Consider the following 26,124-nt stretch of genomic DNA (forward strand, 5'->3'; position numbering starts at 1 on the left):
GTATTATTGATTTCAGTATATAATTGTTGAAAAATGTCATTTATTGTGTCTTCAGGGGGGAAAAAGTCATTTAAATACTCCACAGTCCGCGTTTCATAGTAATTAAGCCTGGATAAACACAGAATAACGCTCGTCAAGTGAAGTGTGCCGAGTGTAAACTGTTATGTGACTCGGAGATTGCCGAGTGTTTCCGGAAACTGCCGAGCGGTGACGCCGAGTAGCAGCCGTAGCGACGCTTGTTGGGAGTTTAGACAAGCGGAGGGGAGCAAAATGGCGGACGAAGATATTACGCTTGATGGGAAACCTCTACAATCGCTCCGAGTCGCGGATTTGAAAGCCGCTCTGGAGCAGAGAAACCTCCCAAAAAGCGGACAGAAAAACACTCTCATCAAGCGACTGAAAGGGGTGAGTTTTCTCCCGTGTTGTGGACGCCTGTGTCGAGTCTGGCTAAGTTCAGTAGGAGGAGAGAGACGGAGGAGGAGGAGGAGGGGGGTTAGTAACATTAGAGGCCGTAACGGTGCGTGAATGTGTGTGTGTGTGTGGGCTCGGAAGCGGGAATACATAAACCGCCTCGCTTGTCGCGCTGTTAACGCACAAACACACAGTTTTTGTTTTCGGTTATTTTGTAGTTGACGGTGTGAAGTAACTGGCGGCCGACCGAGCGGCTACTTAACTGGTAACTACTACTCGCCGACCGTGCATCGTGTTGCACACAGTTGAACTGTGCACCTGTCAAGTCGAGGCCTAAGCTCAGTGTAAGCGAGGCGAGCGGCGAGCGAGTAGCCGCACATAGTGTACAGTACATGTCCACCCGTGCCCGCGCTTTGTGTGTGTGTGTTGGAGTGACGGGGACGCGCCCCGCGATGTAAACACACAATTTTCCGAGCTTCGCCAACGAGTGTTTTCTGTTTGTTTTTGTTTTTTTCAACGCAATTTTATTTCGAGTTGTAGTTATTATCACAGCAACACTGTTTGTTGTTGTTGTTGTTGTTTTTCTTAGCAGCCATATGTTCCAGGGCCGTAGCGAGGATTTTTCTTTTTAGTAACACCGAGGTCATGAGTCATATTTGCCCTCTGACTGCAGCTAAACATGTTATTAGGCATCTAAAATAAAGCCAACATTATTATTACTATTTATTACTTACTTATAAACCAGGGGTCTTCAACATTTTTCAGGCGAAGGACCCCCCAAACTGGTGGAGAGATGGAGCAGGGACCCCTTACTATACACATATATATTGTATAAAATTGTGTTTTACCTATATTAAGCTGGGCCTAGTGCCATGTATAAAGCTATTCAAATAATTATAGACAGGTTCATATATTAAACATGTATAAAATTGTGTTTTACCTATGTTAAACTGGGCCTAGTGCCATGTATAAAGCTATTCAAATAATTATACACAGGTTCATATATTAAACATGTATAAAATTGTGTTTTACCTATGTTAAACTGGGCCTAGTGCCATGTATAAAGCTATTCAAATAATACACAGGTTCATATTAAACATGTAGTACAGGTACAGTGAGTAGAGGGGTCGTGCCACTACCATTTATAAACAAACCATGTTCACTGGTACCAATGCCGATATGAACAATGTCTGTCAATTGCATGAATCATGAATACAAGCTATTCAAATGAAAAAAAAAAATTCAAATGTAAATGTGGGAATTAAAAAAATATAAAAATTGTCTACTCAAATAAACCAAAAAAATTTGCGACCCCCGTTTTTCATATGTGTTCACATTTTATTCCGCACAGCTGTAAAAGCACCATTTTAAAGAGAAGTTATATGGTGGATGTAATGAATCCTTTATTTATTTATTTACATATTGGTCTACAAGTTTTCAAATGAATTTCGAGTCATAATAATATACTGTAATCATGTTAGGAAGTAGATTGCAAAAACAGTACAGACTAGGAGAGTGGGGTTACTAGCATGCAACAATGGTTGAAGTCTGGTTTGAGCCAAGGATTGTGTAATTACATGGTATGTCAAATGTTTAATTTATAGCCTGTGTTGCTGAAATTATCCAAATACCCAGAGAGTATAAAGTGAATATGACCTCAGTGTCCACAGTGGTAGTTATGGCACTGGGAGGCAGCTGTTTATGTACTTTTTTTTTTTTTAAAGGATTGCTCACTAATACAAGAGCAGGGCCTGCATACCATTTTGTTTATCGTGTTTTGTGCCAAAGAAAATACTACTTCAGCTGATAGAAACGTGTTACTACTAATTATTTCACCACAAAATCATGGCACCGTGCCACTAGTGTTTCCAGTTTCGCTGTGATTTGCATACATTGAAAGCCTGTGTGAAACTCAGCCAAGCTTTCAGTAAGATGGCCTATCACACACATGTTACACTCAAGTTAGGTGCCGTTGATTTTTGAGATGCGGGAGAGTGTATTTGTAAGAAGAATAATGCAAAAGTTACAGCAAAACTGGTTTGCATCAAAGAAAATATTATTATTATTATTATTATTATTGACATTGTCGTAGCTGGTTTTGCAGCCACATTTAGTATTAATTGAAATAAGTGCTGAAAAAAGACTTAAAAGTTCTCAGTTTGAGTCCAGCTAGAGAACATTGTTGCAGCTCTTTCTCCTTCACTATCTGCAATAAAAAGACATAACAATACATAAGCAGAAAGACTAATGATTTATTATGCAGTGTACTCATTAATATATAGTAACTTTAACTAATTCCCTTATTCCAACAGGCTCTGATGCTGGAAAACCTGCAGAAGTCATCCTCCTCCCACAGCGGGCTGCAGCCCAACTCTCAGGTACAAGGGGATGTTTAAAGATGCGTCACTTTGTTCATTCTTTGACAACAAACCTGATCATTCCTGTCATTTCTAAGCTGTTATTTGGTCCTCGTTGTGTTGTAGATCGGGGAGGAGATGTGCCAGAACAGCTTCATAAAACAGTACCTGGCCAAGCAGCAGGAGCTCCTTCGCCAGAGGCTGGAGAGAGAGGCCCAGCAGGAGGAGGAGGCTGACGGTAGGAACCCAGAGGGCGTGTGGTCATGACGGGTTAATCCTCATTTTAGTGCTGACCCTTAACCTTTTGCCTCTTTGCCTCTGTGCTGACAGAAAGCCCAGCAGTGGCAGAGGAGGACGAAGACCACTCAGAGGACAACGACACCTCTTCCTTTGTCCCTGACAAGGTGAGCGACGTCCACACACCGGATAAATAAAACGAGTAAAATGAGGATTTCTTCCACCAAACAGGACACACGCAGCTGTTACACACACGAACCATACGTGAAAAATCTTGTCTTCTCGAGTCCTTTCGTGTTCGGTTTTAAAATTAAAGAACAATTCCAGGCAAATTCAACCAGGGGCTCTAGTTTCCTAATACAATCTGAAGATTTTCTTTTTAATGGCTCCTGTTCTGCCGTAGTTCTGTCTGTCCCCGCATCGCCACAGCAGCGTATAATGGGAGCGGACCGATCTTAGGCTGTTTACATCCCACAAAACCGCAATTTTTCTTCACAGACAATGTTAGATGTCTTCAAACATACACCGAGGGGTTTGTTTACTTCAACAAAGACGACACGTTTGTAAATGGAGCTGGAATACAAAGTCTCACGCAAGAGTCAATTTGACGCGCTCAGTATGTTTACAGGTAGAATAAACAATATCCAGACTTACTCTCATTGCTACGAAGACATTGTGCGTCCGAGCTGATGTTCCTTTCGTTGATAAAACACATAGGAGCTTCAGATGACCTGTAAACGAAAGCGAGCCGCCAACTTGACTTCGCGAAATTGTACCAGACTTTGTGTTACAGCTCCGTTGACAAACATGTGGACTTTTTATTGAAGTAAACAAACCCCTCTGTGTATGTTTGAATAGCCATCTGACGTTTTCTTTGAATTTAAATTTTTTTTTTTTAATGGTTTTGAGGGATGTAAACACCGTAAGATCCGTCTGCTCCCATTATACGCTGCTGTGGCGATGCAGGGACACACAGAACGACTGCAGAACAGGAGATTAGGAATGGGTACCAGTCAGATTTGAACAGAACTTGTGAAATTGAAACATTTATTTCTCAACAACATCACAACTCCTCAGCATTTTATGTTTTAGGGATGGGGAATGACTTTTAAATAATTGAATGGTCATTCATTGAAAAAAAGAAAATCGAACAGTTCATGAGACGTCTTGTCTGAAAAAATGTAAACGTCCCTTTTTACTGTGGCAAAAAGAGAAACATGGAGAGACTCGTACAGCCACCAGAAAGCTCTGTGTGAAACTCTGTCATATAAAAAACAACTGAAACTGCAGCGCAAACTCTGCAAAATGTGGACCTTTATGAGAAGATACCGGAGAATATTCACGTTTTGACGAGAGGAGACTTCGTCCTTGTGCGCCCATTATATGGCGAGGACTTAATTGAACGGTACCGCTGTTGTGATTTCATTTTTAAATGACGGACAGCTGTTTTTCAGGCAGTGATTTAAAATAAAATACGGTACGGTGCATTCAGGTACCAACATGTGGTACTGTTTGACTTTACGTGAATCGATACAGTGGGAATTCGGTGAATCGATTTGGTCGGTACCAAAAAAGTACCGAATGTCGGTACCCATCCCTACAGGAGACATTAAAAAGAAGATATTCAGATTCATTCTATTAGACCCAAAATATTAGGAAACTATGGTTGAATTTGCCTGAATTGTTCTTTAAAGTAAGCATCGCTATAACAACTATGATGTTTTAGAATTAAAGATCAACTCATCTATAATATGCTACATAATGTATGTATCATACATCATGTCAATGTTTATGCCCAGCAGCATCGCGCCAAACCCTCTCAGCCTGAAATGTCCCGGGCGGAGGAGCGAGGAGGAGGAGGAGGAGCTTCGGTCATCGGCCACGGGATGATGGCGTACAGCGCTGACATGGGCGCCGGTCCGGCTCTCCTCAGCCAGGGCGCCGCCGCCGACGCTCCGGGAACCAGGATGACAAGAACCATGATGGGACACAAGGAGCCACCGGCGCCGTCTCCTCCCCGCGCCGTCGCCTCTCTGTCGGTGCGCGTCCTGGGTAAGCCCGACCGCCAGGGCGTGCCCCCCGCCGCGCCGCGAGCCCCGGAGAAGGAGGGCACCGCCCCCAGCGAGCCGGGGTCGGCCCACCCCGTGCTCCACCTCAGCCGATCCGCCGGAGCGTCGGCGGCGAGCAACGTCCACAAGGACAGCGACGAGGACGACGGGGACGACGAGAGCGATGATGACGACGAAGAGGACTGGGGGCCCGGTCCCGGCGCAGCGCGGAGGGGCAACAGAGCCCCCGCCCCGCAGCCGCAGCAGATGCCCCCCAGCGCACCGTCGGCGTCAGCGTCGGGCGCTCGATCCAAACGCAAGCTGCAGCCGCCGCAGCACATCCCGCCGCCGCAGGTTCACCACACGCCCATGCAGCTGCGCCACCCGACGCCGCCTCCGTCTCCGCCGCCCGACCTGTTCCCGCTCCCCGACACCCCCAAGCAGAGCCCGCCGGACCCCGACGACCAGGACGGAGACGGGCCCGAGCCCGCACGCCGCCAGAGGGGAGCGGCGTCGTTCCCGCCTCCGTCCCTGCAGAGGCAAGACTCCGACTCCAGCTCTCGCTCCAGCAGCCCCGAGCCGCCCGCCAAGAGCCGGCCCGGACCGCTGTCGCTGCTCGTGCACAAGATGGAGTCGGAGCGGGCGCTGCACGCCTCCTCCGCCGGGCCCGTCTCCTCCGCCGGGACGTCAGGAGGAGACGCCGCCGCCGCCGCGCACTCCATCGCCGGCTCCTCCAGCGAGTCTCCGCTGCAACGGTTAGAGAGGAAGAGGCAGCAGGAGAACAGGGAGGTGGAGGAGAAGGAGAAGGAGAAGGAGAAGGAGAGACGGAAAGCACAAGAGGAGGAGCGGGAGAAGCAGCGCCTGGAGGAGGAGAAGGAGAAGGAGAAGGAGAAAGAGAGGAAGCGGCAGGAGGAGAAGGAGAAGGAGAAGCAGCGTCAGAAAGAGGAGCAGGAGAAAGAAAAGGAGAGACAGCGCCAGGAAGAGGAGAAGAAGCGGCTGAAGGCGGAGGAGGAGGAGCAGCAGCGGGCCAAGAGGCAGCAGCAGCCGCCGGCCAAGGTGGTCGTGACCGAGGCGCGAGAAGATTCAGGCTCCTCGTCAGATTCTGACTCCAAGTCCGACTCCTCTTCATCACAGTCGTCCTCCTCCTCCTCTCGGGACAAACCCGGCGCCGGCAGGCAGCCGAAGGTCAGTGATCAAACCGTCTCTACACGTCGCACCGTCCCGTCCTGCACAGCCAATTAAATCTCTTTGTCACTATTCGCATTTCATTGTTTTCACTTTGAAACATTTCACAGAAGACAGACCACGGACGACGAGAGGCCGAGGACGAGAAAAAGACCAACCTGGGTAAAGGGGCGGAGAAACGACACCTCCCAAAAAGGTCAGTACCACGTGTCATTAAAATACTGATAATCCTTGATGTAATTGATTACTCATATTACTTGTGGGTGGAGTTGAAAAGTTACACCTGCACTGGGATTTGCATCTGCGTCCTGTATGCACCACCTCCACCTCCACCACAACTCTGCCCACACCAGTATATCTTTCCCAGAATGATTAATAATAATGAATTAGCTTCATAAAATGCTTCTTTATAAAAGAAAAATAGATATTTATGTAACTGTACACCTTATCTATACACCTCTACATAGCATAAAGACAGGGAGCACTGTGCATGTTATTGAATAATATAATATAACGCACACATATTTCTCTAGTGGCTCCCTGTAATATCTTACAACACTGATATACAGTCTGTATCAAATGAATTTAGTGTTTTTCCAGGTTCCTACTCTCTCTATCAGCCTGCATCATTATTGCACTGATGTGTATCTTCTTTGCTCCTTATGTCTGACTGTATTTGAATTTAAACAGGCCTTAGCAACAAATCTGCAGTTTTGCTGGAAGAAAACTGGATTTAACATTTCATTAACGAGTCACAAATAAAACACTGAAGCACCCCTGTGTAGAGCTTAGATCACCGGCCACTGTGATTTATCATAGAAGAGACAAACACAAAGATGTACAGTATTTATGATTCGCCTCTCTGGATGTCTCAGTTTACTTTTGACTTTGGAGGCACGGGTTGATTGTATATCACATTTCAGGATTAACCTTCGCAGAGAGGCGAGAGAAGTTAAACACAGCAATGAAATCACAAAATCACTTTAAACCCCTCTGGCTGCTTTATTGATGAGCTTTTAAAAAAACAAAACACTGTCATTGTGGCTGCACGCTTGACTTATTTTAACCTTCAGAGTAAATAGCAAAAACAATCTGCATTTTTAATGTGATTACCAAACAACAACATGCTGTGAATATTTCCTAAATTTTAATAAATGTATTCATATTTTAGACGTGTAAGGTAATAGAGGACACAGTTTTTTTGTAAGGTGGTTTTTGGAGATCACGGTTCACTGGCTGCGTTCATGAAATATTTACAGCTACAACAGAAAGGGCTGTGTCATCACTGAAGCTGAATACTCTTAACACGAATACGGTGGTCTTGATCATTTCCTTTTTCGTTTGTCAGCAATGGGCAGCAGGCTTATAAACGGTCTGTGCAGTCTGCCCCAATTAAAAACATTGGCCACAGAGCTGACAGCATGCCTACAAGATGTTTTGAAGCAGACTCGGTTGTAAACACACCCAAGTGCTTTTCTGTCATGCTCCTAATTATAGCAGCTTGTATTCCTTGTCAGGTGTTTAGTCTAGTTTAGTTTAGATCAGCTGCTGCTGCTCTCAAGAGAGGTAAACCATCCTGCTTATTCTTAATTGTTGTCTGCGTAATCTTATTTGGCTCGGTTTCTGGCAGCGGATGCATTTTTGTTTTATTATCTGGAATGCGCCACGTTTTTTTTTGAGCGTCGAGCGAAGAGCTTTTATTTTGAAAATCCTCAACCGGAAGGTGTTTTTTCCTCCCACTCCCGCAGACTTGACGCAGGTCTCGCTAGCCAACATGGCCGTCATGCATGCATTGCATCCCTGATACCGACGCAGTGTGCGGGGCTAATCAGCAGCACAGACCATCGCGACCGGCTTGTTTTCTTTCCTCTATCTCGCGTCGCCGACCCGCCCGAGTCCACGTCTGGTCCCGAGAAACAGCGGCAGCGACACAGGGGGGTTGTTTTGTTGCTTCCCCCACGGGGGTTTTCCTCCTTTTCTCAAGGCCGGGGCCATAATGCTGTCCGAAGGCAACAAAAACGGGTAAGAGTGAGCCAGAGGGCGACCCAAGGCTTCAGGTTGCTGCTTGTACTTTTATTTTTTTGTGCCCCCACTCATCCAGGAGGCATCGATGTATAAACTTAACCCGGTGTCTCTGTTTCCCCCCGTCTCATTCACGCTACTGGTTTTAGCCCCCCCTTTTTTTTTTGCTTTTTGCTGTTGCTGTTAAATTTCATGTCATTAGTCCACATTGGCCTGGTTTAGGAGCGTGTTACATGTGAGCAGGACCGGGGGTGGTGGTGAGAGTCTTTTGTTGGATCAAGGAGCAGGGATTTTTTTTTTCTTTAAAAGAAGAAAGGGGGGGGATGGGGTCTCCTTTCTTTTTTGATGTGAGACTAAAATAGCCTTTAAATGAAGAAACATATTGATGAATAAATAATGGGCTCAGATTTCATGGTGTGATGGGAGGAAGCATGTGGACAGTGATTCTTTTCTCTCTCCTTCCCCTTCCTCCTCTGTCTGTCCTGTTGACCTCAACAGCGTCTGCCATGCCAGGTTCATTAAAGATCAGGGTTATTTAATCATTCCTGTATAAAAAAACATATATTTTCTTATTTCAAAGTGAGATAATAAATGTTTAGTTTTCGCCATTAAGGCTCCATCATGACCATACTGCTCTGCATCTTGTCGTGTCGCCCCCAACGGAGGACTATATTTGTATTTTTAGGATTTGTGTGGCTGTAGCTGTTAATGATCTCACTGTTGTCAAGGGAGATCATTAAAGCAGACATCTGTTAGCTGTACAGTCGGTGTGAATGGGCCCTTATGGTGTGATATAATTCTCCCAGCTGGCATCAGCACTTACACTCTGGTTCCCTGGGAGCCGACCACTACATGTGCGACTTTAGTCCGTTTTTTTTTTTTTTATGAAACCAGGGGTTTGATTAGTTGTTGGCAACCGCTCTCATGGCTGGATTAAGTCAGGTTTTCTATTCTTTTTTTTTTGGAGAAGTAAAGGCTTATTTTAATGATTATGATTGTGTGTTATGTGCTTCCTCATTCCAGTCCAGTCGTATGAACACACAACGCTGTTTGAAATGTAGATGGGACGGTGCGGTGGGCTTCAAGGCTGAAATCTGAGAAGAAGAAAACCAGCCAGTGATTATTACATCACCTCGGCCTGGCCTTTTCCTCTTTTCCTGATCCCAGGGGGTTGTATTTCTACTTGACATCTGTCCCCCTTTATAGCCAGCGCAGGTGTGCCCCCGGCCTTGCCAAAAGAGCCCCCCGCCACACACACACACACACACACACACACACACACACACACACATACAAGACAACTGACATCCACACCTAGGGCAAATGGCGTGGCGTGGAGGAGCAGGCGGGGGGTAAACGCTGTCCCTCTGCATACACTTTATGTCGGTGACTAATCTCTAGAGGAGGAGGCTGAACAGGCTCTCCTGGCGCTGTGGGCTGGTTTCAGTAGTTCAGAAACTTAACGGCGCACTGAAGAACTTTTTTTGTTTTTGCCAGTGGCGGCGGCGTTGCATATCATAGAGAAAAAAGAGAAAAAGAAAAGCCGAGCGCCGGTCCTCTGAGACCGTGTGCCTAATAGTTTGCCAGCTGGGGGATAATTTTACACTGGTGATCCAGACTGAAAAACCCCCGAAGAGGAGGAATGACTTATTTTTTGAAGGTCCAAAGCAACAGCGCGTCCAACGTCCGTCACCTGGTTGAAGAAGGAGAAGTGACTTTGATCTGATCTGAGTGGCGTTGTGTGCTGCGGCCGCAACTAAATGTAAATCAACAAAAAAAAAAATCAATTTTCAGCTTTTCTATAAAATGGATTATTCCCTCGCTCCAGACTCTACAAAGGACAGACAGAATAGGACGTTTGAGGACGTCACCTTGGGCAGATTCGTTGTAAAGAGCGAGCTTTGACGCCAAATCTCTTTATTTGATACTTTTAAGTGTTTTATTTACGTCCATCCACAGTGACGTGCGATGCAGAGAAGCTAGCTGTGTAATGAATCAGACAACAGAGGAGAAATGTGCTGTGTGATGGAGAAAAGAGGGATGCTGGAGGAGGCGATCCTTCCTCCCACCCACAGGGTGCTGCCTCGCTGCCTCGCTGCCTGTGTCGTCACTCGGAGGCAGCAGAGGAGGACGGAGGCTCTCTGGTGGAGCTGGCAGGGGGCTGTTGAGGGGGGCAACTAAAAATATAATGATGATATCTGTTTGGATTCGCTCTGTCGGACACGACGGCGATAAAACAATGACGAAGACTGTCTGGTTGTTTCCACTGACTGAACACGGCTTCGATAGAGGTGTTTATGTTGTTTTTTGTAATGATGGATAAAGATAAAGATCACACACACACAGGAGTCAGCTGTTTGTGTGTGTGTTGTGGGCGAGGAGTTAGTTTGAGGAGTGTGTGTGTGTGTGTGACCCTCGGTGTCAGTTAGCTGGTGAGTTATTTATAGTCAGAGTGACCCAGATCGTTGGCCTCCAGCACCCTTCCTCTGACTCCTCCAGTCCGCCTCTGTCTTGTCCTACACATCGTTTCGTCTCCTCACACACACACTAAACACACACAAACCTTAACGTTAGTGTCCACTAGTCAGTGTCGAGCTCCGACAGGCCACATGTCTCTGTCTGGATTATTCACAGCTGGGTTATTAGTTACAGCTGCAACTCATGATAAGTATCCATCCTTATTTACCTGCTCTTTGTTTTTTATGATTAATACTCTAATTGTTTGATTTTCAAAACGTCCAGACTCGTGCTGCTTGGTGCATTTTCATTGATACAGCTTTAAGTAATCACTTTGTTTTCATTCATACAGTGTTATGCAATATTAAATGACAGTTTTATGTATTTTACAGTTTTGATACTGGTGTTTCTTCCCTCTGTTACACTGACTCTGAGGTTGCATCCTAGTGTCTGAGTGGTCAATACCACTTACTTCAGAATATAAAACGTTAATAATATGCATCTTCTACAAATAGGAAGCATTGAATGTTGACTTTTTGTTTTCAGCTTGAGGAAAAACCAGCGTTTGACTTTTCACTCTGTTGTTCACGATTTTAAAATTTCAGTTCCTCACAGGTTGATAATCGGTCGACAACTTTGATCTCGATCTAAACACCTCTTCTCTCTCCCGCCCTTCTCTCCTCCTCACCCCCCTCCTCCCCCTCCCTCCTCTCCCTCCGACTCGTCTCTTTTCCTCCTGCAGGGAGGTGTCGGAGCCCAGCGCCGCCGCCGTGACGGAGGTGGAGCCGGACTCGGAGAGCTCCATGGCCCAGCAGCCGGCCTCCGGGGCCGAGCCGGAGAACAACGAGAGCCGCCTGGAGGAGGTAAGGTCGCTGCCAGGGTGGGGGTGCCCGGGTCTCCTTTTTTTTGCTCCGTTTCCCACTAACCTGCATTCTCATTCACACACACACACACATATATATAAATACATAAATTATATATATAAAGCATGTGTAGCTGGCAGTGGGAGTCAAGAGGGTCACTCAAAACCAACACAACTCCAGCGTTTTAACATTAAGTGAGTGTGTTTGGCACCTTTTTGGACCTTTTCGATTGAGTTTCTACTCTGTATTTGTATTAATTAAATGTATTTTTTAAGGTGACCAAACAGGGGTTGAGTTGGAGTTGGGTCCTGATGTAAACTGGAATGAACTAATCCTTTCATCTGTGTTTAATTTAATGCAACTAATAATTTATAACCAGCTCATTCACATTCACGTAGACGATCTCTCTCGCCACACGTCCATCGTCCGGCTGGGGCTTTGTAGAGGGGAGTTTAGCGCCGCTGTGGTAAATCAGACATCCATGATGCTACGGAGAGTGTGCATGCTCCTCATATCGCTGTCCTTGTATATAGTATGTGTTGGGGACTAGTAGGCAGCAAGAGAGACGCCAACACGCCAAGTCAGTTATCGATCGCTGTTTATCCTCTGTGGTCGGACTAAAGCACCCTTAGCCGTCACGGTTGCGTTATTAGCACCACTCAGCTCTTTTTTCCGACGGCAGTTCAAACCATTTAGAAGCGCCGCCGAGCCGGAGGCAGAGGTAGTTGATGAGGAGGGAGCTCTTTAACCGCTCGTGCATCTCGGTGATTTCACCACTTCAGCTTCATCTTCCTGCCTCTGCCTTTCTGTTCTCGTGACACTCATCTCTTTGACCGCACTAAAGAGAAAGTCTCGATAGCTTTGTCAGGGTGAGACCAGAGTATTTCACTCAGTAGTTTCCTGTATTTCAATGATAAAATAATTGTAGACATTTTCACAACTAGGGATGTCACGATTACTTGTTTTCACAATTAATCGCGGTATTAAACGTTAAGATTCCTAAATACCGTCACTTTCCAAAAAAGATTATGTTGGAAACTCGGAGGCAGATGTGCACCAAAGTTAAGGTAAATCTAAGAAATACTGGTCCATGTACCTAACGTAACGTACCATTGGTAGGAATTTAAATCTTAACGTGTCATTTGTGATAAAAAACAATTAAAATAAACTTAACCTTTTGGTATAGATAACAATGAATGACTTGAATATTTAATACACTTTCCCTGGAGGATTAATAATTGATTATATATTTATAGCAGATACTTATATATAATATTTAGTGTAAATAATTAGTAATGTAAATAATTATATTTTGACTCGTATTTGATTTTACACATTCATATGTTGTGAAATAAATTAATGCATAATAATCGTTATACCGTGATTATTAAGCACAACTCGAGTTACACCACGGATCGTTTGCGTCAGGGCGAAGTGCTGTGAGTCTCCGCAGGCGTCTGCTGTTGAAACCAGACGGCGATCGGCACCAGATACATAATACACTGCACGTTCTTATCTCGAGCGCCTCCGCCTCAGTTACATTTACTGGTGAGCTTCTGTTCCATTGAAGTTATTATCAGCATGCGCCCTTTCTTTTTTTTTCTTTTTTTTACTGTGTGTGTCTGTCTCTGTCTCTCTGTTTCTGTGTGTGTGTGTGTGTGTGTGTGTTTTGTTTCCCTCTTGGGTTTGTATGAGTAATGGACCCTGACAGTGTGTGTAGAGATGCATCAGGGCTGTTTCTGCTGTTTCTTTCGCCCTGTTTTCATTCTTCCCTGCTCTCTTGCTTCCTCCTTTCACTGCCTCTCTCTCTCTCTCTCTCTCTGTCTCTCTTCCCCTCTTTGTCCCCCCCTTTGACTTTACATCTTTTTGCCTTTTTTTTGTATTCCCATCATGAACGCTTCACTCTCACTATATATATTTATGGTGTGATTGCTGTTTAAAACCCCATTGATTGCTTTGTTATGAAGGTGCCCATGCCTCTTCCATTGCCCCTAATGGTACCTGCTGCGTACTACTACCACCACCTCCACCACCACCACCACCACCACCACCACCACCAACACCTCCTCCACTCCTCCTACTCCTCCTCCTACAACTCCTGTCCCGCTATGCCCAAGTGCGTCGCCGCCGCCGGTACCTGAGTTAGGCCCAGAGTTGTCGGCGACGACGACGAGTAAAAACCTGAGCGTCCCCTCTGTAAGCCACCTCCGAGCCATGATGCTGAGCACGCCAGCCAGCCAGCCAGCCAGCCGGGGACTGGATCTCGCATCACACCACCACCACCAACCGACAGACCGACACACAGCAGCAGCGGCAGCCATGGTAACTGCAGCAGCACACAGTTGTCATGGCAACCCCAGCCTCAGGGGGGTTGGTTGGTTTGGTTGGCTCGCTGATCTGAACCGGACTGGACTGTACCGTACCGAGCTGCTGCTGCTGCACTTGTTGTGTGTGGTGGTGATGAATGATGATGATGGATGATGATGATGGAGGAGGAGGAGGAGGAAGGGGGGAGGAAGGGGAGTGCGTCTAATGCTCCGATCGCCTCCCCCCCACCCACCACCACCCCCACCCCTACTCCTACTCCTCTCTCTCTCCATGGCTTTTCCCGTCTGCCATTTTGAGGATACGCACAAGTCTCACAAGTGTCGTCCACCTCAACATCCATGCGTCTGCGCCCCGAAAGCCAGATGCAACTCAGAGGAAAAGACAATAAAACTCTTCATTTTTTAATTTTTTTTTTACTCCACCTCCAGTCCCATGCTGCCCTCTGCCTGTGGGGTGGAGTAATGACTTTGGACTGCTCTAATAAACCCATACAGTGATTTATGTCATTGCCATTTTTCAGTTTTAAGCCTTTCAAACACGATAATCTGCGTGGAAGAGATGTTTGTGGGACTTTTTGGATGTGATTTATTTGACATTTTGGGCCTGTTTTTATTACTCCCAACATCTGGAAAGAAACACCGGGGTTTGGTCAAGTTTGAGGCTGTTATTTTCTCGCCTTGACAAGCTGACCAGCCTTTTAATAAAGGGGGACACATCTTCAAATGATCGTCACAGGAGAACTGCATCCTGCGTCGGCTCCACTGTAGCAGAGACTTTCAAGGACATGTTGCCAAACACCAGTAACGTGTGCATATGATTATGCACTGCGGATTTTTTTTGTGGGTATAAACAATGCGTTGACAGACATTGATCGTCCACACCTGGGCCAAGAGAGCTGGATATGTCAACAGATCATCGCACTCTGCAGCCACGCTCCGTCATTGAGCCTGAGTGTGACTCAGTGGATTTTCACCAGGAGGTAAAGAGATGCTGCTGCTGCTCTGGGCCCGTCAGATGGATAACTGCAGTTGCTGCTGTTATTTATTTATTTATAAATCCATCTCTTCACTACACCCACAACCTGGCCCCTTGCATCTCAGATGACTTCATGCGAGCGCAGAGGCATCGACGCCAGCGATGCCATAAGCCCTCTCCTGTTTGAGTGCGTCCCTGGATTGTATTTTTAAACCGAGCCAATTGCCGCTGGATTGTTTTAGCACCTTTTATTCCCATTAAGAGACTTCACACAGATTTTCCTCCTGTGCTGCCAACCCTGCAAAACCAACTCAACGGAAAGAAACCCATGAACTTAAAAAAAAAAAACCCACAGGAATTCGAATATCTTGGACAACAAATGAACATTTCAAAGGACAACCTGTTTGTTTCATTTTGACATTTCAGTTTCAACCAAATGTCAGACAGACTTTGAGGACTGTACAATCGGAGAAGATGGACACCTGTAACATTTAAAGACACTTAATTCAAGCCAAAGGATTGTTTTGTCAGCGATCGTGGACTCTTAACAAAGCGAACCTCAGCCTGACCCCCGTCTGAATCTCCCGACTGCCCCCTCCCCCCCGAAAAAGACTGAAACCTGAGCAGTCGATCAGCAGAGAAACGCTGCTCTCCCAAGCCCCATTCAAGAAAAAAGTCCAGTCCAAGTGATAAGTTCCCGCCTGGTGGCTAATCTGCACACTCAAAACGAGCCCCGCCCTCACTCCTCTGCCTTCTCTGATTGGATCCTTGTTGCCTAGATACAGTACACACTGTCGTGCGGGTTGGGCCATAGTCGAGCCAGTAAGGAATCAGGTGTCAAATGGTACCAGGAAATGACTTGTCATTATTCCTCTATTTAAAATGTTATATACACTTAAATGATTAATTGTATAAAAAAAAAAAAGAGGAAGCATTTTCATTCTTCCTGATTTTCTTTTTGTGAATAATTGTAATTTAGTACAAAAAAATGTTGAACAGTCAGGTGTACTGCAGTTTTAATTTGATACTTTGACACCAAGCTGATAATGATGCTCATCATGCATTTGACCACACTGTGCATCTACAGTTGTCTTGTTGTAAACACATTAATCCCCGAGGGTGAATTTTAACTGCAGTATCGATAAAGTCCTGCTGACTGATCTGATCGGATCTGTGAGTCTTCAGCGCTCAGTTCTCCACCTCTGCTTCACAGAACCAATCAACCACATCACAACAGTGCGGACAGCAACTCCCCATCCAGAAATGATCATATTAATATGAGTGGTACACTATCGTCGCACAATTTGTATGCTGAGAGCAGCGTTTAGATGGCGGATAATGAAATAGCTCCCGTCCTCCCTGTTAATGAAGGTCGTTGTTCAGGACGCCATTAAAGCTCTTAGAAAATTAAAGGGGGGGTGGGCGACGTTATTCATATATGATTTTAAATGTGAGAGTTAATTAGAAGGGTTCAATTATCTTTCATTTAGATGTGTCAAAAGAGTAGAAAAGCACAGACAAACCTTTTGAAAATAATCTCCGGGTTGGATTGAAATCACAGCAGGACGAGCGTGAAATGATCCTGGGCTGTAGTAATTGCAGGGTTTCGGTAGTGAAAGAAATTTGCTAACCAGCAAATCGTGGGAAAATTCAATCCAGTCGGCGTTGTAAAGAGACGGGATCGGCTCTAACACGCTGACAGACGCTTTGCCGGTCATCTTTTCTCAGAGCACTCACCATCTTGTAACATTATACCAGTTTTTAGATGTGTTTTTTTGCACAGGCCTACTCATGTCCTACTGCACAGCATGTACTGGGTTTGTCCTCTAGAGTGCATCCCACACACACACACATACACATACAGTATATATGCACATACACTGAAACACAAGGGAGGCCGTGTGATGATTTATCTCAGTGTCTTTGAGCAGAGGTGGAAGGCAGAGATGTGTCTGGAGTCTCTGTGTTATCGACCAAAAGCACCCTCCTCTTCTATTCTTTCTTAATGTAGTACAATTGGAGCCTCCGGGCTTCTGTTACTTACTTAACCCCCCCGTCCCCCCGACCCCCTCCTCCACTGTCCTGTTTCACCTCCTCTCTGTTTTTATGCCTGTTTGGGTCTGGACTCTTGGTTCTCATCTCGCCCCACGCCCCTGGGGTCTCTGTATGTTCTCTCTCTGTCTCTCTCCCCTTCAGAGCACCACTCCTAAGGCTTTCGCTGCTCGCAAGATATCCCTGACAAGTGAGTATATACCAGTTAAATGTTTCCCCCCGCCTCCCCGCCTCCTGGATCTTCCTACGTGAGGACGACATGAGGAAAGAAACAAGACTAACAAACAAAGAAAACATCCTGCCTCTTTTTTTTAGTATTTTAAACCCTTGTGTTGCACACATTTTTCCTCCAGTTTTTCCTCTGCTGTGTCTCAATTCGAATATTTCCATGTGTACTTACTTCTGTAGTGCCCAAATTTCAACAGTTAATGTTGTCTTAAATCGTATACTGTCATTGTGCACTTACAATAACTAACGACCGCAACGGTTGCCAAAGTCTCCTCTTTTTTTTTTGGACCGCTATTATCACCTGTCAACACATCTACCGCTTTGTTTTGTTTGTAATTTCCACTAGCGATCATGAACTCTTTACTTTTTTTTTTCTGTTTTGCGTGTGTGCGCCACCTGTTTAATGCGAGGTGGAGATAACGCCACCGCTGTGTCAGCTGGCTCGTCTTACTGGTGGAAAACATTTGCCTGCCGATATGTTCGTTTATATATTATATTCCGCTACGTAGCCACAACGGCGATCAATTGAGACGCACTTACATACTAAAAATAGTTATTGTAACTATGGAAGTATTTGAATTGAGACACAGCAGTAGAAGTAGCAAGTGGTGGCATTTACTGGTTGCATCCAAAGAAAGTTGTTTGACACCCTTCAGAGCAGAGCAGCCGTAGTTCAGACAGTAGGCCTGTCCACTGGAGGCAGATACATAAACTAATTCATACTTCTTCTGTGGATGATAAAACAGAACTGCACCAGTGTTATCCTTTCACAATAAAGCGCTCTTGTAGCTCAGTTACACAGGATTCATCAGTGACACTTCAACAAACACTTAAGCTTGATTAATGTGCTGTTTTGTTAACACGTACACAGTCACCAAGACATAGTTTACCCCACTATTTGAATATTGAAGCTGAAGGCGGCCTCAGTCTCAATGTTTCCACAGCATACTGTACTTCCATCAGCTCTTTGTGGTTTTCCACATTTCCAGTGAAAAATATTTAGCTTTAGCTATTAACATAAATATTTCTTCTTCTAGTTCGTGAGCTCACGGTGGCTTTTCAATCAAGTTCTCTTCAGCAAAGAGTAAATAAACCATTCTGCAGTGGATTTTCTGTCTTCTCAGTGATTAACAACATTTGTTTTTTGTTTGTTTTTTGCTCGTGCAGGCAGTAAGACGTCTCCAGCCACCACAGATGGAGGAGCAGCAGAGCCTGAGACGGGAACGGCAGCAGGGAGGAAGAGGAGGTGGGGCTCCAGCACGGCAGTCACCGCTAAGAAACCATCGATCAGCATCACCACCGACTCACTGAAGGTACTAACACAGCATAATCAATCAGGGAACAAGCCTATATTTGTTGTATGGAGTTATAGTTTGTGCTGTAACCTGTAAAAGTCCCTCAAAAGACAGTTTTAAAGGGTGGAAATGATTTCTGCTCTATTACATCCTTATAATTAACTAACTACTTTTCTATTGATGCTTTGAGACTGAGCCGCTGACTGTGTTGTCTGTGTCCTTTCAGTCTTTGATCCCGGACATCAAAGTGAACCAGGAGGCCGTGGTCGAGCTTCACCCAGAGGAGCTCCAACTCTCCGGGGACGAGGAGAACCTGGACCCCAGCCGCGGTGACCAGGATAAAGGACTCAAGATCCGACGCACCGTCACACAGGTAGAGAGACGCACACATCCGTACTGTCAGCTGAAAAAGAGAGAGCATTGTTTATTATCAACACATCTCAGGTTACATATCCATTTTCCCGCAAATCAGTGTGTTTTATGATTTTTTTCCTACCTGTGTTTGCTCCCCAGGTCGTCCCAGGAGACGGTCAGGAAAATGGGCAGGCAAATGACGAGGAGGAGGTGGAGAAAATGGAGAAGGAAAAACAACGCAGGACCTCCAGAGACAAAAGGAAGAACAGTCTCTCTGAGGAAGCTTTGGAAACGCAGACAACCATCAAGATTGAAGGAGAGGCAAAGAAAGGTGAACTGCGTCACCTTCAAAGTTTGTGGGTTTTTAATTGCTGCAAATTGCAGGCTACAAATCTCTTCTGTCCTCCATCGTCCCTCAGGCAGAGCTTAATATTTTACCTCTTTGATTACAGACATACCTGTTTTTTTTCTCTCTCTCTCTCCCTCCGTTACCTGTCCCACTAACTCCTCTTCCTCATGTTTCCCTCAGTCACTCCCAGCGACAGTCTGGTGCGCCGCTCCATCAGTCAACAGAAGTCCGGCGTGTCCGTCACCATCGACGACCCCATCCGCACAACTAGGCAGCCCTCGCCGCCTCGTGGCAAAGTCTCAAATATCATCCACGTCACCAACCTGGTGGGTTTGTAACTCGGTACATTACAGTACAAAAGACTGGAGGAAGCAGTGAAATGTGTTTTTTTTTTTCTCCAAATCCGTCAAACCTTTGCTTCTTTTTGACAAATCAACATCTATTCATAAAGAGAGATCCAGTTTTTTTTACTTAATTTCCCCAGGAACTAAAATTATGTGGAGAGGAAAAGTTTGTACAGAGAAATCAAACATGTCCATATTCACCATACACATTTTTCTTGGATGAGACACGTTGTGTTGATGCCAGAGGAAACCACACCGCCGTCATACCCATAATTAGAGTCAGGAACGCTCACCCAGGTATTATGGCGGTAGTCAAGTATGACTTTAAGTTGGGGGTGCAGCGCATGACTAAACAGACTATGACAAGACAAGACATTACACATTTAATGACTAGCATTCACCGAGGTTTTTATTTAAATATGTGACTTAAAGTTACACATGGATAAGAGTAGCAGGTTTCTGATGCCACGCAACCCTCGGTAATGTCTGAAAAACAGGATGTCGTACGCTGCATTAGCACAGAATCCAAACAAACAGGATGAAAGCGATGGGGTGAGACTGCAGACACTAAAAGCATCGACATTTCCGACGGTTGTGGAGTGCAGAAACAACTTTATTTTTATCTTCATCAGGAGAGAAAATGTGAAGTGTGGCCTGAAGGTGGCACCAGAGTAAACAATATGGTGTTTCCTCAATTAAAAGGTCTTTTTCCCAGACAAAGAGCTGAGTTGAGCTGAGTTTAGGACATGTCTCTGAGTTGTTGGACATGTCTCTGTTTGAGTTCCTGTAGCACTGATCTATAGAAAAGGTGAAGGTGAGGATTAGCAGAGTGATTAGGGCTCATCCACTGGGGAATGTGATCGTTGGTGCCAGATGTTAAATAGATTTCATTCAGATTAAACCTGTAGGTCTCGTCCTCATCAGGACATGTTCAGATCTGATCTGATTAGAGCTGCAACAATTAATTGATTAATCGAACAATAATTAATTATTAAATTAATCATCAACTATTTTGATAATCAAATTAATTTTTAAAGAAAAAAAGTCAAAATTCTCTGATTTCAGCTTCTTAAATGTGAATATTTCTAGTTTCTTTGTTCCTTTATGACAATAAACTGAGTATCTCTTTGGTTTGCGGACGAAACAAGAGATTTGAGGACATCATCTTGTGGTTTAGGAAACACTGATTGACATTTTTCAACGTTTTATTGACCAAACAACTAATCGATTAATCGTTTAAATAATCGACAGATCAACCGATAATGACAATAATGGTTAGTTGCAGCCCTAGATCTGATCTGATCTCTCAGTGCTCCGGTCAATACTTAGAGCAGAGGGATTGAAACTCTTAATGTACATTACAGCGATCTCTCCCTTCCCTCCATCCATCCTTCCTGAGCTCTGACTCTAATAACTGAGTGGTTGTGTTTTATTTTTTTCTTCTCCTGAAGGTTCGACCCTTCACTCTGGGCCAGCTGAAGGAGCTGCTGAACCGAACGGGCTCCGTGGTGGAGGAGGGCTTCTGGATCGACAAGATCAAGTCTCACTGTTTTGTCACAGTGAGTACCAATTCACTGATTCACCGTTGAACATTTTTGGGTTGTGTTGGGCATTCGTGCATGAGCCAGTTATTTTTAAAAGATGGTTTGGTGTTAGAACTTGTTTACTTCTGAAACAGACATTAAGGAAACAAGTGCAAAAATCAGCTTTTGCATGAAAACGGCCGAGTTCAGATCTTGGTAGAAAATATTTGTGTGATTATTTTCTCACCTCACCATCAGCGGCGTGTTCGCCTCCATCCGGCTCCATCTGTTCAGTGTGCGCTGGTTAAGATGTGATGTAACCCTTTTTTTTTTTTAAGAAAATTTCCAGATTTTCATCCTGTTCCCTCTCCTCCCATCTTCACAGTACGCTACGGCAGATGAAGCGGTCGCCACCAGAGCTGCCATCCACGGGGTCAAGTGGCCGCTGAGCAACCCCAAGGTCCTCTGCGTGGACTTCTGTGAGCAGGACGAGGTAATGAACGGCGTGAAAAGCCAAAGTAGAGACTTAATTGTTTAGCTGTCAGCACCACATATAGTGGAGAATGACTTAGATCGCAGTCGGTGGTGGAGAACATACAGTATTTCAGCCCTCAGGTGAAATCTCATTATTTTACAGTAGGAATGAATCATTTTCTCTGACACACGTGATGAGAGACAACAAAGGGAGGAAAGGACCACTAGTAATTATACTCTGAATCATCTTGTAGTCTCTTGTTAGTGGAACAACAAAATTATTTTACTACAATGATTAAAAAATCATATAAAACCATATCGGAAAGATTATAAATAAACAAAATCCAATGATTACTAATTAAGGACTGATTTACCGAAAATCCATACTTGAATAATTGATAATTAATTCCGTAATTCACTTATAGAAGAACTTCAGAGTTGATGATTCAGCATTTCTGTTAAGGTGCAGTGTGTCAGATAGCAGGCGGCTTCTGCTCTCCCAAGTAAAAACGTATGAGAAATGAAATATTAACAGGTTTATTTTCGGATGAGCTTCCACACACTGTACTACGAGACCTCTGGGGTTGTTTTGAACGTGTGGGCAGTGTCGAGTCATCCTCCAGGTTTTTGCTCTCTGTTCAAAGTGGGAGAGAGTTTCATCAGCTCAGTCTCTTATCTCTGGTGTTACACAGCACATTTCACCGTTCGCTGCAGCTGCCAGATTCAACTGTGTATAATTTTTTTATTTGTTGGCAGCTGATAATCAGTTTGATTTATGACGAGACATAAAAGACCTAAACGATCCTCGGATGTTTAATGCATCTGTTTCTAAATTTAACGTTCTCTCTCCATACCGTTAAATTTAAACATCCCTGGATTTGTGTCTTAATTTCCCACACAGCTGGACTTCCACAAAGGCATCCTGAAGCCAGAAAGAGAGGAGGACCATGTGACCCCGCCAGGCGTCCCTCAGGCCCGGCTGCCTCCGCTCATGCCCGAGCGCGACAGGGACAGAGAGAGAGAGCGCGACAGGGACCGGGAGCGCGGAGACCGGGAGCGAGACCGAGGAGCCGCCATAGGAGGAGGAGGAGGAGGAGGAGGAGGCGTAGGAGGAGTGCGCGACCTCTGGGCCGAGCGGGAGAGAGAGATGGAGCGGAGGGAGCGGGCCCGCGGTGAACGGGAGTGGGACCGGGACAAGGTCCGGGAGTTCGCGCGACCGGGAGAGGACGGACGGCGGTCCCGATCCAGAGAGAGGGAGAGGAGGAGGAGGGAGAGGGGGAAGAGCAAGGAGAGGAAGACGGATAAGAAGGGTAAGAGGCTCGAATCAGACGGCGCTGATGTGTTTTCTACTTTATGACAGAATATTCACACGTTTTGTGTTTTCTCCCCAACAGAGAAGGGAGACGAACCTCCTGCTAAACTTCTAGACGACTTGTTCCTCAAGACCAAAGCGGCTCCGTGTATCTACTGGCTCCCCCTCACCGAGGAGCAGGTGGGTCCTTCACACACTGATTGGGGTTTCACACCGGCAGGGACCGGTTTCCCGAACCCAATTTTGAACGGGCCGGCGCTTTCAGATTGAAAAAATAACAGGTTTAGAACCTGAAGAGTCTGTTCTCAAGGAAACCAAGAAATAGTTGGTTCTTCCCTGTGAACCGTGACATCAGGAGGAGGAGGAGAGCGCAGCCACTGAAAAATAATTTGCAGTGGTCTTCTGAAGAAATGAAATGGTTCATGGGGAATCGAGCGTCTGCAGAATCTCAAGAAAAGCTACAAGTAGCTAAAAAGTACAAGAAAGAGCAAGTTGTATGAATTTCCTTTTGGGGGCTTAAGTAAAGTAATTCTTGTCTTTGAACTTGGTAAAGAGATGGTTAAGCCTGGATTCACTCCAACGCCAGACCAAATAATTAATAAACTTAAAAGGGATAGTTCAACATTTTGGCCCATTGCCATAATCCCTATAGTCAAAGCAGTAGGTTCGTTACCTACTACGCTACAGAGGCTCATGGGATTTCTTGGTTTCCCTCATCCAATACACAATCCAACAACTCCAAAACGCTCTGGTGGACAAGTTGTGACCTGCACATTCACCACGCTAGGAGATAATAACGTAACGTTACGAGACAGAGTTGTTGTAGAGGTAAATTCATACAAAACTGCTGATGCGTTACCTTGAATTGCACCGACAATTAAAGGTAACAAACCTACTTCTAAGACTACAGGGATTATGGGCCAATTTGCCAAAATGTTGAACTATCCCTTTAAAAAAACTGAAGAAGGATTACTGAGACGGCAGAAAAGCAAAAAGTACACTACTGTTACTGTTTACTTGCACCTGAGTAGCGCAGAGTAATGTACGGCCACTTTGGTTCCACTTGGTGTGAACGCTGCTGGTTCTCCTGAAAGCACCGAGGTTCTGAGACTCCAGAACGGAACCAGAACCAGAACCAGAACCGCTTCCGTCCGAAAGCACCTGCGTGTTCCCAAATTCAGCAGTTTCTGGTTGCGATTTCCCTCGTACATGTGAGTTGACCGCTTGTTTTTGTCCACCAGGCGGCGCAGAGGCTTCTGGACCGCACGGAGCGACAGAAGGAGCGCGAGCGACGGCGCAAGGAGCAGCAGGATGAGGAGGAGAAGAAGCGGGAGGAGGAGAAGAAGGAGAGGCTGAAGGGCCGCGAGAAGGACGGTGGCGGCGGAGGGGGCGGCGGCATCGGCGGCGGCGTGGCAGCGATCGTCGGAGCGGCCGGGGGGCGAGGGCCCGACGGAGACAGAGAGAGGGACCGCGGCCGAGACAGGGAGGGGGACAAGAAGAGGGACAGCGGTCACCGGCCCAGACGACCCTCGGCCGGCGCCGGCGGTGGTGGCGGTGGTGGCGGCGGACGGAGGTCCCGTAGCCGTAGCAACCCTAGGGACCGACGCCGCTGAGGAGAGGGGGAGGGAAAGCCGAAGATAGATAGAGAGAGAGAAGAGAAAAAGAGAGAGGGAGGCAGCGTAGCAGAGGACACAGCAGACAGGAAGTCCGCCACCTCTGTCTCCACCTGCCGCCCGCTGCGCTTTAAATCGTCCACCTTGACGCCGGCGTTGTCTTCCACACACTTCTGCCATTTCTCCCCCCTTCCTCCTCCTCCTCCCCCTCCCCTACTTCACCTCCTTTGATGTCGATTCACACAGAAAATATTAATTACATGTTTGATTTATAGTTTAAGGTTACGGTTCATCTAGCTCCTCCCTCCCCCCCAGTTCTTCTTTTTCCTCTTTCTTGTCTTCCAGAAGCAAAAATCCCCCTCTCCTCCCTCTCCCTCCATCCATCCATCCCAGTAGAGAGCAGCGTTCCTCCTCCTCCTCCTCCTCCTCCTCCTCCTCCTCTTCGTCTCTGTGTAGTGTTGTTAATTATCCTCCGTTGAAGAAAAGAAGCAGGGAGGGCGGTGGTTTTCTGGCTCGCCTCAGCATTTTGTCCCACTGAGGTTTGGGAGCTTGCCTCTGTATTTTAGTTTCTGTGGGTGCACAGTTCCTTCCTCCTTCAGAGCCCTGTAATAAAACCAGTCCAAAATAGATCCCTGACCTTCAGATATTTTCTAGGATCGTTTTTTTTTTAGTGCTCCACTCTTCAGCACTAAGATTTTTTTTATATATATGAATATATTCAACTTAGGGTCACAGGCCGTCGAGTTATTTTCTTTTGTTGGAAGTTTTATGCATCATGTTTATTTTTCTTTTCTTTTTTTCTGCCTTGGAGGCTTTGTTGTGTGTTATAGCAGGTGATGTTTGTGCGAGTGATAACCTTCACCCCTCCCACATGGGTACAACTGGTACTGAAGTCTCAACACTGTAACCTAGAAAAGAGCGATAGGAAGAGACGGGGTATTACTACTACGCTGTGGTGATGCGCAAGAGAGAAACATATAAATGCCCATGTTTGTATTTTGGTGGAATATTTACAATGGGGCATGAAATTCTAGACAAAGTGGAGATTTATTCTGTAAACGACTACAGGAAGCTGACCTTCCCTGCACTGAAGTCTCCGGTTGGAAATCCCTCCTATGACCTTTTCAATCATATATATTTAAGAGGGAGGTAAAAGGAAAAGTTTATCTTCTAATAGATTAAAGGTTACAATTTTAATATTTTTAATTTTATGTTTTTAGTTTGAAACAGTTCGATTTTGTTGCTTTTTTTTCTCCTCCTGCAAGTGCTGAATGTACCGAGAATTTAAAAAATGAATAAATTTAAATTGGTTATCAAGATTGTCTGCTCTGCTTGGGGTAATTTCTGTCTTTTATTTGTATTTTTGATGAAAAAAAAGTCACACTCTAATATTTCTCTTTAGCTTTAATTACGGTATGCACTTGCTGTGGCATCGTTTCGATAAGCTTCTGCAATGTCATTTATTTCCGTCCACAGTTGCATTAATTGTTAAGATATGAACTCTACTCACATTGGACCACGTTTCTTCCTTGAAGATTGGTTCCCCACTATTCTTCCAGTTTTTAATAATGTGTTGGACATTTCTTAACCCAATTCTAGTCTCAGCAATCTCCTTAGATGTTTGATTCGCCTGGTGCATGCCAATAATTTAACCCTTCTGAAACAGTTTAACATCTTTTCCACAACCACAGGAAGTG

General features: G+C 45.5%; 1 protein-coding gene across 3 annotated transcripts; it reads left to right on the forward strand.

The window, feature by feature from the left end:
- Positions 1 to 192: 192 nt before the first annotated feature.
- Positions 193 to 25,744, forward strand: acin1b (apoptotic chromatin condensation inducer 1b). Of its 3 annotated transcripts, none has more exons than XM_085760536.1 (17): positions 193 to 405; positions 2,724 to 2,789; positions 2,895 to 3,006; positions 3,099 to 3,172; positions 4,805 to 6,238; positions 6,349 to 6,434; positions 11,460 to 11,580; positions 17,080 to 17,125; positions 18,331 to 18,476; positions 18,685 to 18,831; positions 18,972 to 19,143; positions 19,342 to 19,487; positions 20,957 to 21,064; positions 21,414 to 21,521; positions 22,404 to 22,812; positions 22,897 to 22,994; positions 24,056 to 25,744. In XM_085760536.1, the coding sequence occupies exons 1-17, from the start codon at positions 271 to 273 to the stop codon at positions 24,425 to 24,427; spliced, it is 3,780 nt and encodes a 1,259-aa protein (XP_085616662.1). In that variant the 5' UTR covers positions 193 to 270; the 3' UTR covers positions 24,428 to 25,744. The 3 variants fall into 3 exon arrangements, with proteins under 3 accessions (XP_085616662.1, XP_085616664.1, XP_085616663.1); XM_085760538.1 differs by having other exon boundaries at positions 6,352 to 6,434; XM_085760537.1 differs by having other exon boundaries at positions 4,808 to 6,238.
- The last annotated feature ends 380 nt before the right edge of the window (positions 25,745 to 26,124 follow it).

This window comes from Trachurus japonicus, chromosome 18 (assembly GCF_045865225.1).
Source record: "Trachurus japonicus isolate A0001 chromosome 18, Traja_1.0".
Classification (NCBI taxonomy): Eukaryota; Metazoa; Chordata; class Actinopteri; order Carangiformes; family Carangidae; genus Trachurus; species Trachurus japonicus.